Source organism: Copadichromis virginalis, linkage group LG2 (assembly GCF_057382275.1).
Source record: "Copadichromis virginalis isolate Kocher_CV1m ecotype Utaka linkage group LG2, C_Virginalis_male_GT1.1, whole genome shotgun sequence".
NCBI classification, from domain to species: domain Eukaryota; kingdom Metazoa; phylum Chordata; class Actinopteri; order Cichliformes; family Cichlidae; genus Copadichromis; species Copadichromis virginalis.
In genome coordinates, this window is record NC_140619.1 from 14,651,308 (window position 1) to 14,669,197 (window position 17,890).

The window sequence follows — 17,890 nt, forward strand, 5'->3', positions numbered from 1 at the left end:
CATCATTTTGGCCATCAAAGAATGACAATGACTCTGTTTAATAGTTTCTGTCTTTCAGTCCTCTCATGTGCGACAGTTTACCTTTTTATTAATAGTAAAAGAAATAAAGAATTTTTATATCCTATGTGGGAAAACCTTAACAAGCCACAGCCCATAGAGGTTAATATTGCCTTTAGGGCTGGCACGATTAGTCGACTAGTCACGATTACGTCGACTATCAAAATCGTCGACGCGTCATTTGAAGCTTTGTAAGATTTGTAAGAGAGTGTAATAACGGACTGAAACAGAAGATGGCAGCACTGCATGAAGAAGGATGACAGCTGCTGTTAAACCCCGAAGAAGAAGAAGAAGCTGTATCCCAGAATTCATAGTGCGGCCCTGCTCAGTTTCCAACAATGGCGGCAGCTAGTTAGTTTTAATATTACTCTTATTATTCTTTCTGGGTCACAAAATAAACGTTTAGCATATTTTCAGCAGACAGCTGAGTTTATTAAACTTCATCTAAAAAATCTGCAGATTTCATTAAAATTCAATAAACTATCATCTTGTCTTTATTTTTAGTTAGCACATACCTTAAACACTTAAAGCTGTAAGCTAATGATAGTTATATAAGAGCAGATGCGTGCTGGTGCAATAAGCTGTATGTTTTACGTCTAATGGATGCATGATCTGATTAGTCGACTAATTGCAAAAATAACTGGTGACTAATCGACTATCAAAATAATCGTTTGTGGCAGCCCTAATTGCCTTGTATTCTTGCAGTTGCTAACGTCTGGCCTATGACAGCTGGAATAAATGAGATGGATAGATGGAGACCTTCATAGATTGATAAAGGTTCACTGCGTGAGGTCAGGATGCATTTTTCTAGGCAGTTGTTCAGTGACATATTTGTAGCTTTCATCTGAGGCTCAGTCCTCTAATGATAGTCCTCCGGGGGCTTCGGGGAACTCCGGGGAGTTCGATATTCTCATATTGAGAATGGATCAAATGAGGGCTTGGCTGCAGAATACAATGCAAGTGTTCACTTGTATGTTTAGCAGAACAATATGGTGTGTATACAGGAGTTGTCTAACACCTCAGAGTAAATCAAAAATCAGCTCTTTGAGAGCCGGTCTCTGTTTGAGGAAGCCGCGTGTGAATAAATATCTGTGAGCTCAGCACCGATAAACGTGGCGGCGCTGAAGCAACGGGACGTAAATGCTGAGCGAGTCTTCTCCTGGTGACACAGGGCGATCGTTCATGCAGAAAAAGTACCAAGCGTTGGTTTTAAAACCAGAGGACCGTGGCAAACATGACATATTTACAATAACATGTCAAAACAAGTGTTTACAGTCCAGTTAGATGTCATCATCCCGGGACCAAGAACAAGTACACAGTATGCTTTCAGACTTTTCTGTAAACTGGTGCTTGGATTCATTGCCGGTCGCACAAATGAGCAAACAAAGACTGGTTGTCAAATCCACACAAATATCAAGTTTTAATTTGAATCAGGTTTAAATTCGAATGCTGCCGAGCTCTCTGAGAAAACAGCCGGTCCATTTTTAGAAAGCTGTCGTCGGAGCGTGAACCACCGCTGACATCGGTGTTTTTGTTGTTCCTGTGGACGATGAAAGTTTCACCACGATGAAGACGATGAATTTTTGGATTTCTGTGATTTTTTTTCACAAAAACAAATCTTTTGTGGAGACCCAGATCTGTCACTTCCAGTGTCCTTACTGGTCACTCTGGCTTTATTCATGCTCTGTTGCTTCAGTAAAACACTTGAAGAAGGCATGCACTGTAAAATGGAATGAGCTGACTTGTCTCCCACAAATATATCAAATAATGTCAACTTTAACTGAACTGACATATTAACTTTGAATCAGCAGTACTTTACATACCACAGAGGTGATACGTGCACATTCATACGTATCCCCTCATTTTATCATATTTCATAGTGATGTGACTATTATAGTTTATACTCTCAGCAGTGTATCAGAGACAGCACGTTGCACGTTTGTGCCTATTCGAGGTTTTCCCATCTTTGTTCTGATCAGTGCTGGCGTCATTACTCTAAAAACATTACACATTAAGCATTACTTTTGATCAAACTGATGCAGCGTGTTATTTTAGTGTCTCACCAGAGAAAGTACTTTCATCTGTGTGTCTTATATTCATGTTATTCTGTAAACACACAGTCTCATAATTACATTTAATAGTATAAACCTGAGGCTGCCGTTGCACACTGCAACACAAACCCCATCCTAATGACGACACACAAACGATCCCTTCATATCCACCACTGTTTCCTCCTCCAGCACACCGACTGAGATCAGCTGACTGCGGATCTCAGGCAAGCAGAGTAACAACTCCAAGGAACTTAACTATTGAGAACCGGGTCTCCATTCCCATCTCCAGTTCTCATGCATGCACATGGATGGGTGCTTGTGTATGGTACAAATATTGTGATTCAACTAAATGAACATATTTAATATTTCCTCTTTTACACTGTGATGAATCTTTATTTGGCATTTTAACAGGCACACGTTGCTGCTACTGCTGAAAGTCTGTGTAGAAATGGATTTAACACAAGAATTCAGCATTTTGTTCAGAAAGGGTGCAACATTTCCAGATAATATATACAGAAAAGTATGAATAAAGTTGCATAAACCTGACCACAATCGTGTTAGCTCGTCATGTTAGCCTCTGAGTCTTGTAGATCTCAGAGGTGTCAGTGTGAATCGTCTCCATCATCTGAGGACAGAGAACTCTTTGGTCGCTGGAGCTTATTTGTCCCGACGACCAAAACAGCTGGTTAGCCAACAACAAATAATCAACATCAAACCAGTGACGTGACAATAAGTCGCTTTCATTGCATCTCCATTTTAGGGATAAGTGTTATCATGGGTCAGCAGTGGAAACGTGCTGAAGTCAACAACAAGCTGTTTGGTGGTGTAATCCAAATACTTTACTGTAGTTTAGGCCTTAGGTGGGGCTGAGGGATCTGTAGTGACAAAAAGGAGTAGAGTATTTATAAAAGTAATTCTATCTCGTTGTTTTAAAGCAGTGTGTACGTGCAGTCGCACACGTGCAAACACACGCTGCTTTTTTGTCCTCATTCCAGTCATGTAGGCAGTTAGCCGAGGAACGCTGCAGAAGTCAGTCATCCAAAAATAATCAAACCTCTGATCTGCTGAGAGCCAGCACTCTCATTCCTAGAAAACACACACACACACACACACACACACACACACACACACACACACACACACACACACACACACACTATGTGAAAGTCACCTGGAAGCTCAGACGGCTCTGCTTGTATATTTTTAGCATCTTTCAGCCACCCCCATGTTGTGTACAGTATGCATGCATGTATAGATGCAGTGAAGCATGCACATGTGCTGTGTTTACTTCCCTGCGACCCGCCTGCATTCTTCCCCCTCCTCCTGCCTGTGAGTGTTTTCAGCCTTGGTGCTCCTCAGCTCAACGCGCCTCCAGTGTCTCTGATTTAGACTGTGGCTCACTGTAGAGAGCTGAGAAACCAAAGGACCATCGGGCTGTGCAGGAGTGTGTATATATTTTTTTAGGTGTGTTTTATCTGCTCAGAGGCTTCCACACTGACTTCTTCATATAAGTAGCAGCATGTGCCTCCATCCCATCAGTACGCTTCATGACCACCAACAGAAGAGAGGAATACCAACCTGTTTGTGCCAAAATAAGATCTTTGGCCCCGCCTTTCGAGTGATTTATGAGGACAAATGAAAGTGTCATAAATCACTGCTTTTTATTTGAGTTTTATAGTTAACACTGAGTTATGATAAACAGCTCAAATCAATCGGGTTTATTGACTTTAGCGTTTCAGAGTCATGTCTCGAGCTCTCGCCTGCAGGCTCGGTGCTGGACCAGGTCCCGGTTCTTGCTCTTTCCCTCGCTGCCTCATTCATTGAGATTTTGTTACACCATTTAAAAACCAGTGACACAAAGAAAATGTGGCTGGTTGTTTATTATATTTTTAATAAGAAGGTCTGTATTTTCATGTTAAGTTTTTACACTTTTTTTTCATTTTTTCTGTCTATATTTTATTTACTGTGAAGTTTATTCAGCTTATTCCATTGGGGGTCACAGGGTGTGGGGCCTGCCCCAGCTGTGATGGGTTGAGAGGCGGGGCACACCTGGTTAGGTCGCTGAGGAAGTAGATTTCAGTGAGTGGTCAGGTGGGACCCCAGGTGTGACATTTACAGTGAAGCACTGAGTGTTCACCTTCAGATGTTTCAGAATAAGAGCCTGTTTAAGTGGTTCTGGGACTTTCAAGCAAAAAGCAGAATTGCAGTTCTGTTCTGTGCAATTAAACTTGTTGCAAAGAACAGATAAAGGCATGCCGGCGACTGGCTGGTTTGTGTCACTGTTCATATGAGTAGCTGTTCTGTTTCAGGAAGCTGCTTCTCACTGACACGGTCAGGGTCGCCTCTCAGAAAAAAATGAAGTTCAGCTGCTGTCTTCAGCTCCGTTTGCAGAGTGATGCCGCGTACAGCGAGCTGCGCTTCAATCCCACGCAGCTCAGCGGGCAGCTGGCTATCACCATGACGGCAGAGAAGATGTGGGAGACAGTGATGCATCGTGTGCTGCGATGTGCATGTCGGGCCCGGAGGAGGCATCCTCGCAGCAGCTGATTAGACTCTGAGCAGCGTTTCTGCGCTTTATTGTTTTCGGCTTTAAACGCTGCAGGGTGAAACATGCTGATGAGCTGTCTGAGCTTTAACAGGGAACGCTGACCACACACACACCTCCTGCTTTATCTCTGTCAAACTTGCTGCTTCCACTTTGTTGGACTTAATGAGTCGCAGCCATATTTTTACATAAACATTTCATTTCAGCGCTGCAGTCAGGCTGTCTGTACTTCTTTGATTTAAAGTTGAAGCTTCATGAAGACCACAGAACTGGTTTTTAATCAGGTGATCAAGATTAAAATGAAGCATGAGTGACTCAGATTAAATGCTTTTATAAAGACACCTATACTGGGTACAAGTACATGAGGGAAACACTCATTATAAAGACGTGGCTAAAAGAGGTGCAGGAGACACAGTGAGCCCACAGGATGTTTGGATGCTGTTCAGCAGGCCAAATCTAGAGTGGGGACAGTCAGGAGCATCCGACCAGCTGACCGGAGGAACCTGTAAGCTGGAGAGGCGTGTGAGAGGTTGGAGACCATGACTGACTTTTAGACAAATGGGAGGATCCTGAAATTGATACCTGAGTGGAAACCAGAGGAGAGGAGCCAAAGCAGGTGTGTCCCAGGAAATGAGCGACAATCTTTTTGGTTTGACGCGCTGCCTGGCTGATCTGATCCTCTGAAAAAATTGGGGAGCCAAAGAGGACCATCTCTGGTTGGAGGTTCAAAAGGCAGGAGCTGCAGACACACCAAGGAACACTTCTGGATTAATGAGCTCTCACAGGCGTCGTCAGCTCCATTCATGGTGCTCAGTTCTTATTTGCTCCTGAATATATTCCTCTTTTACTTAACTTCCTGTTTAAATGTAGAGTTTTGTTCTGTTTGTGTTGAGTTCTATGAGTTGTGTTATATGTGTGGCAGCATCTCTGCAGGATGTTGTTAAATGTCTCTGTGGACTGGTCCAGGATGAGCTCTTTAGTAGACACAGGTGTATTTCCTGCTGAAATGAGTTTAATCGAACCGATAAACAAGGAGAAATAAAGGAAAAGCTGAAGCTGTGTGTGGCACCGGGAACACAGCCGCTGTCTTTCTACTTGCTGTTAAAAGCATCGATTCAAACATCATGAAAGAGCTGTGCAGGTTTAAATGAGCTGGGACGGGGCTTTGTTTGGCCCTTTTTACCCTCTCTTTTTTAGCTTCTGTGTGCACTTTCAGGCTTTTCCTTTTGGCTCTGAAGCAGTGAAGCTTTACTCAGGAAGTTTGGCTTCTTCTTCCAGCTCAGAGGGAAAAGTTTGCTTCCAGTGGTGCTTTGTAAATGAGTTCCTTATCACCTCTTTTTGTTCCCAAACTGGCGTTTCTGCAGTCGAGGTGATGGCATTCTGCGTGCTCGGAGTGCTCGTGCTTACCTGCATAGTAACAAATAAATCTTCCTGAAGGTCAAAGGAGTTCACATCAGTGCTTTATGTAGAATATATTTCCTCTCCGTATTCAGTCCTCTCAGAAACTCATATTTCTTATGCCAGACTGTATCTGAGATGGAAACAGCCATTCCTCGTGGGCGTGAAGTTTGAATAATTTTTGCATAAAATTCTCCGTCTCATTCTTTTCGGTTAGCTCAATACGGCGTAATCTCTTTCCTATTCAAATTCCTGCCTATTGTATTCCCCTCAAATCTATTACACACACACCTCCCCCGCCTTTATCAGCGCCCCAACGTGTTTTCAAGACTCACTTCTGCTTTCTTAACAGTTAAACTGGGGAGAAACAGACCACACACACAGACACACACACAGAGCTTCCTGATTGTAACGATCACCTGTGATTGGAGGAAACGGAGCAGGGACGACACATCAAGCGGCCGTCCGTGGGGTTGGATCGTTGTGGAGACGCTGGCTGCTTCAAATGCTAGAACATCTCAGCAGCTGATTTCACATCGGTTCGGTTCGATGGTGAGGGTTGGTGATCCTCACCATCAGCAGATGTGTTCCTGTCACAGACGGTGGAGAGAACGTGGGGCCACACCTGTGTGTCTGCAGTAACCTGAAATTAAAACAAGAGAAGAGTTTGAGAGAGCTTGAGTAAAGCGCATCCCTGAGCCTGTAAATTAAACTGCAAAGGTGACGTGAGGTTTAAAATGTGCCGCGGCACGCAGCGATTTGAGGCTTTCATACTTGACAACGTTAAATGACAGGTGAAACAATAGAAACATGTAGCCTTAGAAAGACTGTTATTCATGCGTCAGTTTACCACGCCAGACTGGCCACGCCCCCCCAAAGGTGCTGCATGACGCTGGGTTTGCCTCCATCCCTGCTTGTGCTCTTGAAAGATGCCACGACATTCAGAGTGATTTATTTACTGCTGCACGCCTGACGTGAAACTGTGAGTGTCAGAGCAGGTGCACAGTGATTGGATGAGCTTTAACAGCATTAATAAGCTGACACAGAACACGAGGACGAATGGCGACACTTACTGAAACTCTTGGCTCTAAATTCAGTTATTCAATTTATCAAACTTTCTTCTGATTTCAGCAGGAAAATCAATGAAAAATGAGACGATCCCAGAGTTTGTTCTACAGAGGCACAACGATGCCACCATCTCTTCCTTTTTCCGCAGATGTGCATGCTCGCTGTTTTCATCAGCATCAGGAAAGTCGGGAACTTGAAGTTTCCTGTGAGCTCAGAGAAAATGTTTATTTTCTGTAAGTGTGACACAGTCCAGATCACAGCGTATGAAATATGTGTTTCTACGTTATCTGGCTGATATTCGTCTTCAACTCCCGCCCACACGGGGCATCATGTCCGTTGCTTAGCACGTTCAAAGTTTTGCTCAGGGCACTTCATCAAGATGAATGCTGGCCACACCAGTGCCCAGAATGTGCAGAAATGTTTAGTCTGCCTGTGATCCGGGCCTCGTGTCTCCCTCCCCGGCTTCTCCGTCCTGCTCTGCCAGTTGGCCCGTTGGCTCAGCTGTGTACAAACAAAGCCTCGGCTAAACACAGGACGGATCCGTTTCCACAGTTTCACTTCTTCCAGATATGAAAGTGCATTCCTGCCTTTGGTCGACTTCCGCTGTCTGAACACCGCTGTCTGTGTTCGTGCAGAGCTGAGCGGTTTTTTGAGCTTTTAGTTTTCTTCAGTTTGAGCTTTTCAACGAAACACTGGGATGCTTCATTGATTCTGATGAATGAAACTGCTGCTTGTTACATGTTAATGCATTATGGTTGGTTTCCTTGTATCTGATTGGGCTGTTTCACAAAGGTGCTAGCTGGACTGACGTCTGTGCAGCAAAGCAGAAAGCACAGTCTGCTCACATGACGGCTCGCTGCCACAGGATCCACAGCTATGCGACACGAGGACGTGTCTGCAGGGTGTCGAAGGCATCGATGGCAAACAGAAGGCGAGCTCTAATTTAACGGCAATGTGGAGAAACAAAAAACACAGAAGCTCTGCCACAGTCTGAGGCTCACAGAAAAACCAAATCTGAACTGAGCACAAACCAGACCTGCAGCCTGAAATCCAGGAGCAGAAGCCAGGAAACAACCGGCAGCAAACCCGAGGATGCAAGGTGAAGCAGGAGGGATGCTTCAGGTTCAGCTCTGTGGTTCAAAGGTTCCTGGAGGATTCCTTAGACCTTAGTGAAAACAGGACCGCAGCCTCGCCATGATCACGAACGATCCGTGAGACTGGGGTCAGCTCTTTAGCGCAGCGGTCTCCAACCTTTTTAGCGCCACGGACCGGTTTATGCCCGACAATATTTTCACGGACCGGCCTTTAAGGTGTCGCGGATGAATACAACAAAATAAAACTAGTACCGGTACCGAAAAAAAAGAAGATTTATTCATAACACACGTGAAAAGACCCAGGAAAACCGAGTTAACAATAAAAACGATAACAACATAACGCTGAAAACCGATAAAAACCCTGAAAATCATACATTTCACACCAGAGCCTCAACTCTCGCGGCCCAGTACCAAACGACTCACGGACCGGTACCGGTCCGAGGCCCGGGGGTTGGGGACCGCTGCTTTAGCGACTAGTTCACTGTGGGTGGAGGAATTTCTGCTTCAGACCTCTGAGCTTGAACTGAATTCCTGTGATTTTTGCAGGTAATCGAGTGTAATTGGCACCGTGACCACATTCATCACACACTGACTCCATCTCATCCCCACCACAGTCACTGAAGATGACAGCTGACTGTGTGAGACACTACAAAGCCTACCACATGTTTCACTCATATAAAATGTATAACTGAGCATATTTACTCTTCTAAAAATGACTAATAAAATAAAACTAATGCTGAAATAATTTTTCCCCTGAGACTGGTTAACTTTAACTGTCTTACACGTCTTTTCATTTAAGTGAATATGGAACATTTTCTAATATGTTCCTTTTATCTTCCTTTGTTTTTTTAGTGTTTATTGCCTTTAAAGATATTAATGCACCTTAAGGCAACTGTTATATAATTACAATACTCTGCTCTCTGTACACCTGTCCATGCTCCTGATTGGTTACGTACTGTAAACTCCGCCTCTTTCACATAAACACGTTAATAATTAGACTGAATACCCACAGGGTGATCCATTGATGATGTCACATCCTGTACCTATTGAACTTTATCTGTAGTGCAGACGCTGGCAGGTAAGGGGGCCCCTGGAATCAAAGTGAGGGTCCCGATTCAGCCAGCATCTTTGTTCCCCCCTCAGTGAGGCTGGCGAGGGTTGAACGCCGCAATGTGGCAGCAATTTGGAGTAGTGCTATGACGAGAATGTGCAGCTGTCTGCATTTGAGAAGCTTTAAATGTTCGCGGCTGTCTGGAAGACGCATTTCACGGCCAGTTAGTCGGCAGGAAGTGTGTTGGGCCGGGGTGTTTGCGTAAACAGCTCGTAATAGTTTTAGCCTGCGCGCACACTGTCTACGTACACAAAACATGTATGCAATCACGTACTCTGTGCATGCACACACCTGTGAGTGCACACAGTGCGTGCACACAGGTGCCGCACATGGTGTACAGACATTTCTTGGAGCAGGGTCCTGAGTTTTCTCTGTAGGTTTGTGAGTCCTCCTGCTGGAAGGATCTTTTGTGCTGTGAGCAGCTCCAGGCTGCAGGAGGAAATCATGCTGGAATCAGCGCGTTCAGAACGAGACTGAGCACTTGAACGTCAGCCCTCACATTGAACCTGGGACCTCCTCCCAGCTGGGTCATTTTCTAATATCAGACACCTCTGTTTTTTATTAGCTGCAGAAGGCACATCTTCACTGGCCTTTTCAAACTTAAAGTTCATTGATGTTTCCTTTTTCTCTTCTCAGTAATGCTAATAATAATACTCTCAGCTGATTCACAGCTGAAAATGCAGCACACCACAACAGCGTGCTCGATTATTACGTTCGTCTACATTAATATGAAACTTATTTTAGGTGATCTTTTTTCTAAGTCTGCATCTCATTGGTTTTGCACGTGTTTAAAGATGGTTGCTCCCTCCAGCTCCTCTCATTATTTCATTTTTATATCGATATGAAGTGCAGCAGTTTGGTTTCACGCTTGTATTTAGCTCTGGTTTGGAGATGGAGTGTGTTTTAGGTCAGCTGGTGAACACTGTCCTCCCAGTCTGACTGCTGTCGGCGTTAAAAAGCTCCTGAAACACTTCTTTTCCCATTATGACAACGATAAAAGGCGTTAGCTGAGATCACTCCCCGGTCTGACGTCCCTCTCTCTTTAATTAGAAAGTGCCTTTTCCTTTTGTGTGTGACTGCTCTTATTTATTTGTGTTGGAGTCCCAGAGCTGCTTCATCTGAGTCCAGCTCGGGTTTCCCGTCCTCTCCTCTGAGTGTTGGTCAGGTTGCAGATGGTTTAATGTAACTCCACACCACTTATCTCATCCACTCAGCTCCGACTTCTCATTCAGACCCTTCCTTCACGTTTCAGGTGTTTCACTTTTGCTCCGATGAGCTCATGGATTTTTGTGGTGGCCCAGTCAGTGTCAGCTTTCAGCATAAATGCAACAGTAAAGCAGAAGCCTGTGCATGTGTGCTGGTTTAGTGTTTCAGACAGACTCACTGAAAGCTCTTTCCTCCTCTCGATGTGCTCCTTATTCTCCGTATTCTGCTTATTTGAATGGTCTTACAGCCGTGACGTGCTCCTCAGCAGACACTGAAAGCTGTGTGAATAGTGGAACAGATTTGTCATTTTGGAGGCTGCTTCTTTCTGCCTGTTAAATTAACTCCCTCCGTCTGTGTTTTCAGGTATTGCGTGCTCCACAATGGGAACCACTCAGAGCAGGAGAAGAAGTCCCTGCACACCCACATAGAGTCTCACGAGTCCTGCTTGTGACCAACGGCACGGACACCGCCGCCTTCACACATCTGGAGCTGAAATCCGTCATCGATGCTACGAATCTAGAGCCCAGCAGGACTTTAGCGGTGTGTCAGAGGGGCGGGGCACTGCCAGTGGGCCATCTGGTTTCAAAGCTCTGCCGAGACTTGACCCGCCCGTGAGGCGAGCATATAAAGCCAGCGCTGTGTCGCATTGGTTCTGTCGTCTGCAGAGGCCAGATGACACTGAGCAGAACCAGGACGGCGATGTCATCAGTGGGCCGCTGGCCACCACACATGGCAGTGGCGTCTGTAGGAGAATGTGATTAATGACTTGGAAGTGAATCATGTGGCCAAAGCTTTCCGATGACACTCAACGGACCCGTTTGTGATTGCGTTGTTTCCACGATGTCCCTGTAAATGAGCCTTTAAACCAAGTGTTTCAGTTTCTAACTGCTTTTTCCGAATATCCACACAAAGTCTCATGAATCCTCACTCGGCCGAGAGCATAAGGTTGCATTTAAGCCTTGATTTAAACTGTCCAAGTGCATTATTACAGAGGCTGCTGTGCTCATACGCCACCATCTGAGTGATTGTCTCTCTTCCACAGTGAGAGCTGCAATGAGTGATTGGAAGTGTTGGTCATTTCGGTGTTGTCAGAGGTGTTTGTGAGGCTCTCAAAGGGGATTCAGCCCGTGTTACATCCATCCCACCCTGACGCACCACGTCCCCTCTGCATAAACAAGCATTTGCACTCATGAAACCTGAACAAGCCGACGGCTCGCAGTCACGTCTGTTTCCCTGCGCGCCTCCATGCAGGACTCTTCCTGCTGCTGCTGTTGTGTTTTTTCTCATTAGCACAAGAAATCGGCTTAAAGGCTGTCACACATCAGCCGTGTCATTTCACACGATGAATTTGTCCCGTTTGTTTTTCCAGATTAAACTGAGTCTGACCAATCGGATCGCTGCGTTTGGTAACAAATCGCAGCATGTGAAAAATTCCAAATTTCGTTTTTTGCAACGCGCTCGGTGCGTAAAGGCCTCGAGTCGAGGAAGCTTTACGCGGCCCAGCACCTCTAGAGTCTCTGAGCACTACGACACGCTGGACGCCGGTTAAAAGTAAACTCACCAGAGCATGAATGTCACTGCTTTCGTCCCCTATCACCCTCACTTGTGCTGAAGGTGGCTGAGAGACTTGGGCATGTGAGGCTCGAACTGCAGCTCTGCGACGTGTACATCTTCATTTTACAGTCGGTGGCAGGTCTGACACACCCGGTTAAATGGTGACCCAGCTCCAAAACACACACAGCGTTAGAAAATAGCAGGAGGCGAAAGAGAAGCACGTTCCAGAGGCAGATCCTGTGCTTTGGCGGGACAATGATGAAATTAATCTTCTCTGCCGCTGATTTAAATTGGCCCTTTTTGCTAACATTGTGGTCGTGACAGTCCAACGAACCCAGGTCACTCCAGGGCTGCTTAGTATCTGCTTACTGTGGAGATTTGTGGTCCTCTTTTGGTCAAAATGTTCTTCACAAAAAAACGATTGAAGGTTTGACTGTGAGCAAACATGAAAGTTTAACATTGGAGCAGGCTCGCCTCTCACATTCAGCTAATTCTACTTCTTGTTTCTGGCTCTTCTTTTTTTGCTGATAAAAACATTCCTCTCACTGCACAGAGCTGTTAATGAAAAGATATCTGTAAAGCAACAAAATTCAGAGACCAAGGCTGATGTCATACAGAGGCAGAGGCAAGCAGTCCTCTCAGATCTCTTAATCAGAGGGACACACTGCTGAGCGCTGATGCTGCAACACAAAGACAGACGAGGAGCTCTTGACACGGAAAGGTAGTTACTCATCATCAGAGATGGCTAAGTGGAAATATCCAACCACGTTCAACTTCCCACACTGACATCCACCCGTGCTGCTCCGGCACACGGGTGGATGTCAGCTGCAGTTGGATATGTGCAGATGGTGAGCGTGGTCATAAACACAGTTTTTCGGTTATGCTTTGGCCTGCAAATGCACGGCGAGGCCGGTAACGCGGGCGTGTTTTGTTCCTACGCGTATCTGTGGACTCGAGAATCACTTTAAATGTTAAAGACATTGAAATTAAGGCCTCATTGTTCCGTGTTTACACCAACTCATAAGAATTTATGAGAAAACAGCGTGCCCAGACCGTGGTTAGACCTCGGTTCATAATGTACTTGCAATCGATTCTCCAAAATTGAAAAGCAGTTGGCTTTCAGGGCTCAGACGCGTTCCACCTCTGCCCACAATCCTTTGCAATTTGGAGTAATTTCGTGTAACCGGATCAGATGCTGTTCTCACTGCTCGCTTCTCTGAAGGTGCAGCTCCAACCCAGGCTGCCTGTTTCTGTGCCAGTGCCCCTGAGAGCGGGAGAGCAGGGCAAAAGGTTCGTAAAGGGCCGTGAAGATTTTAGCAAACAGAAAATATTCTTCAAAGCTGCTTTTGTCATGAAAAGTTCCTGAACTGTTCCTGATGTGGATCCCAAACAGGAAGTGTGCAGTTTTTCAAAATGATTTCTCATTTATTGTTATTGTTATTATGAGTGTGGCACCAGAGTCCTCACACAGCTGATCTTTAAGTCGTCCAGTGTTCTGAGCATCGGTGACATGAAGCGTGCGGGCAAGATAATCCGAGCCAGTTGGCGAGCAGCAGCATCGCCTCCTTCTAAAGTGAATTCTGGCTTTAAGCAGCTGATCCGTCCCTCGCTAACATCCCTGCAGACAGTGTCTCTGAATCATCAGTCTTCCTTTTAACTGTCTCTCTGTGACATCAGTCGGTGCCCGTCCTTGTGTGTGTTGGAAACCTGGGCTCTCCAACCTTTAAAAACTCTAATGGGACAGTTTTTTTTAAACAGACCAAAAGCATCACCTGTCTGTTTGGAGAGCAAGTGTGAGGCCAGAGGGATATGCAGCCAAACTGGAAACACCTCCACGTGTGAAACATGTAGGTCTTATCAAGTCTGACGACAGCCTTGGATTAACACTGCATGCTCACACTCAGAGTTCTGCAGAGGAGCTCGTTTAATGTTTGGCTTTGTGACTACAGAGGTCAGTTTCTACTCTCTGTTTCTACTCTCACTAGAGCCTAAAAGCACAGGCAGCAGCAGGATGTAGTGGGTATTTATTAATCTGGCCACACAAAGTTTGTTCCTGCGGTTAAAGGAAGGAAACAGATGAGTTAAATTTCAGCTTGTTCAAAGCATTTAGAGAGAGAAACACAAAATCACAACAAGTCTTCTTATCTTGAGGGGCTGTAACTGCACTACACCTTCAGTGTGTTCATAACCTCCAGTTTATCCACCGCGATCAACAAGGTTCTGCTTTCGTGAGCTCACACATCATCTTGGGACCAAGGTTCTCGGCAGAGCAGGCGGAGGACGCCCCCCACATGCTCCAGCATTTCATGGCTGCTGTCCAAGTCCTGCTTTATAGGAAACACAGCTGGATCTTTCATTGATGGCATTGACAGAATCAGGATAAAGACTTCCAGCAGAGTGCAGAATGTATGCATGCAGCAGGATGTGAACAGCAGCTGCCAGCTGCACGTCTGGTGCGTCTTCCTCTTTCTCTGAATCACGTCAAACCTCTGACGGGTTCTTTAACTTCTGTTCACAGCCTGCAGCATGAATGTGTATATAAACTAAACATATAACTCCCATAACCTGTCCAAAGGAGACAAAATGACTTTTATAAAACTCTTCAGTATTTATTTTGACAGAACAAAATGGGTATTTTCATGTATTAAAAGAGCAGAAAAGCTTCTCTTTCAGGGAGCTGACATATGTATGACTTTGTTTCTGTTGCTATGTGACAGTTCTGATAAAGGAGAATTAAAGAAACGTTGATAAGCCTGCTGTTGATTTTCTTTGTGAGTCTGAACACAGAGACGGCATCAGTCGACTGATCGAAACGTAATGAAAGCGCTTCGTTACCGCCGCCGAGCTAAGCCGAGCTCGCTTTCCTTTTGATACGTGAAGCTCATAAAGATGAAGTTTCAGTTTAGCGAACTGAAACTTGATGATAAAGCCCAGACAAGACTTCATCACTAGTCAGTGATGAATGGAAGTATTGCTCACTTCTGCTTTCTCATTCAGTGTTTTACCATTTAAACCAAAGTCATCCTTTTTTTTTTTTTTTATAAATTTTATTTTCAGTCACAGCAGCATGTTAACAACAAAACATTGAACATACAGTATTTTGCTGTTCAGTATTTACAATACCCCAAAAGATAACAGAAATAGAGAAGGAAAACAAACAAACAAACCAAAGAAACCCCTACAAAACAACAAAAAAAACAAACAAACAACAACAAACAAATATAAAAATAAAATGTATAAGGGACGTTCAGTGTACAGTTAACTATGATAGTGATATAGAGATATGGCATCCGGTCATGATAAGGTGGTCATTTTAAATGTTTCCATGTACATCAGGAATGACTTCCATGCCTTAAGAAATTTGGTGGTTGAACCTGCCAGTGTATATCTCATCTTTTCTAAATGTAAAAACCTCATGAGCTCCGCAAGCCACTGTTCATGTGTGGGAGGAGCTTCCTGCTTCCATCTTAAAAGTACAAGGCGCCTTGCGATAAGTGAAGCAAAGGCAATAGAATTCGAATAGCATTTTGGCAAAGTGATGTCTTGAGGTATCACCCCAAAGATAGCCGTTAGAGCAGAAGGATCATATTTAACGTTATACATCTCTGACAGAGTGTTAAATATAGACACCCAATAGTTATGAAGATTGGGGCATGTCCAAAAGGTATGAAGGAGCGAACCTGTTTCTGCTTCACATCTGTTACACAGAGGGTCAGCTCCTGGATAGAACTTGGCTAACTTTTCCTTGGAGATATGTAATCGGTGTAGGACCTTGAATTGAAGGAGCCCATGCCTGGCACATATCGAAGAAGAGTGTACCCTCCGGAGAAAAGATTGCCAGAGTTCATCTGTTATAGTCATCCCAAGGTCTCTCTCCCACTGTGCTTTAAGGATGAAGAGAGAAGGAGATTGAAGATCTAATAATATAGCATAGATTTCTTTAATCGCCCCTCTCTTATGAACGTTTATATTAACAATTTTATCCAAAAAAGTTTCCTCAGGTAGTTCAAAGTTATCCTTAAAGTGCCGATGAGACGTGCTCAGGGCTGCAGGTACACTCATGTAGATGGATGCCAGTGGACATGTGATACTTCGGCCGGGCTCGGCACACGTGCATCTCCCACACCTGTGCATCCAGCTCTACAGGTGCAGGTGTAGCAGAGCTCAGAGGGTCAGGCGTGCTTATTGTTTTGGCCTAAGAGTCCCAGCTGTCCCCTCAGAGGACTCACTAATGGTCATAGCCAAGGTGTGGGGTAATGGATTACTAATTACTCTTTACTTTTCTTAAGAGTATGATACTTAATTACTCACTGAAGAACGTAATTAGTTACTTTCTTCAGGTCATCTTACTCTGTAAGATGAAATTGTCTCATAATTATGGTAAATGGCCTGCATTTGTATAGCGCTTTTACTCAGTCCCTAAGGACCCCAAAGCGCTTTACCCTACATTCAGTCATTCACCCATTCAAACACTGGCAATGGCAAGCTACATTGTAGCCACAGCTGCCCTGGGGCGCACTGACAGAGGCGAGGCTGCCAGACACTGGCGCTACCGGGCCCTCTGACCACCACCAGTAGGCAAACATGGGGTTAGTATCTTGCCCAAGGATATTTGGCATGCAGCCTGGGATCAAACCACCGACCTTCTGATTAGTGGCTGACCTGCTCTGCCACCTGAGCTACAGCCACCCCTTGGTTGTAAATCTGAGGCTGCGGTCCCACCCACAGACCCTGTGCTCATGAGGACACGCTGCGTGTGAACAAAGATGATGGGGGTGTTGACTTTAACCCCCCACCCACAGCTTAGTTAGATCATCTCAACAGGTCACATGACAGAGCTGGCGATGGTGTTATTACACTAGATCAAGTAATCACATTACAGTTACAGTTATTACAAAGGTTCTTGAGTTCTCTGAATCAAACAACATGATCAACAGTGGGGTTAAACAGCTGTGTCTTTGAAGGCACCACAGCTGGATCAGGTGGATCAGCTGTGGTCTGGACAGACAGAGAGGAACAATGTGTTTATTTGGTAGTTCAATGAAAGGCTTCATTTAGTTAAAATCTGCATTCATGTTTGCAGTTTTGTCTTGTTATATTTGAAAAAAACAAAACATTTTCAGAAATATTTATGGGTGTTTTCTTGTTTGGGATGTTTGTTTTGTACTACTTGGACACTAAAGTGGCTAATCAGACAACAGCGCCTGCAGTGGCCCACAGCTCATTGAAGTTTGACACCCCTGATTTAGAGCTTCAGCACTGCTTCGTGTTCAGCTCCAGAGGTTCCAGGTTCGCTTTAATCGTTGGAATTTTCTTGAATGTAGCACAAACGTATTTTATTTCTAACTTTATATTATTGCTTTGGATGGTCAGCATGCTTAGTTAGAACCCTTCAACTGAATGTGAAACTGCAGAACAGATTTGCTCCACTATCAAAGGACCCTGGATCTATATCGGACAACCATCCATCTAAAAGCAGCGAAATAAGGTCTGAAAATCTGTTGAAAAGTGAAAGGCCACAGGGAAAGCTAAAGGCTAGGCCTGAAACTCTGATTGTGGGTGACTCTGCCGTAAAGGATGTACAAAGGATGTGCGGTAAGAACACTAAAGTCCTCTGCTTTCCTAACGATATGGTCAACAACCTGAAGGAGAGAATTCTTCAAATTGCAGATGAATATCCAACTGTGACAAACATTGTTCTGCATACAGGGTCAAACGATGTGTCCAAACAACAGTCGGAGGTTCTGAAACGGGACTTTACTGGATTATTAAATACTGTAAACTCTCTGAATGCAGCTGTATTCAT

The 17,890-nt window shown here is 44.7% G+C and overlaps 1 protein-coding gene across 2 annotated transcripts in view; it reads left to right on the forward strand.

Annotated features, from left to right (window-relative positions):
- htr4 (5-hydroxytryptamine receptor 4) overlaps positions 1-14,837 on the forward strand; it is a 166,750-nt gene extending 151,913 nt beyond the window's left edge. For both annotated transcript variants that reach the window (XM_085471884.1, XM_085471875.1), the window contains exon 7: positions 10,894-14,837. In XM_085471884.1, the coding sequence (XP_085328010.1) occupies positions 10,894-10,981 (88 nt within the window). In that variant the 3' untranslated portion in view covers positions 10,982-14,837. The remainder of the gene's footprint in view (positions 1-10,893) is intronic.
- Positions 14,838-17,890: the final 3,053 nt, after the last annotated feature.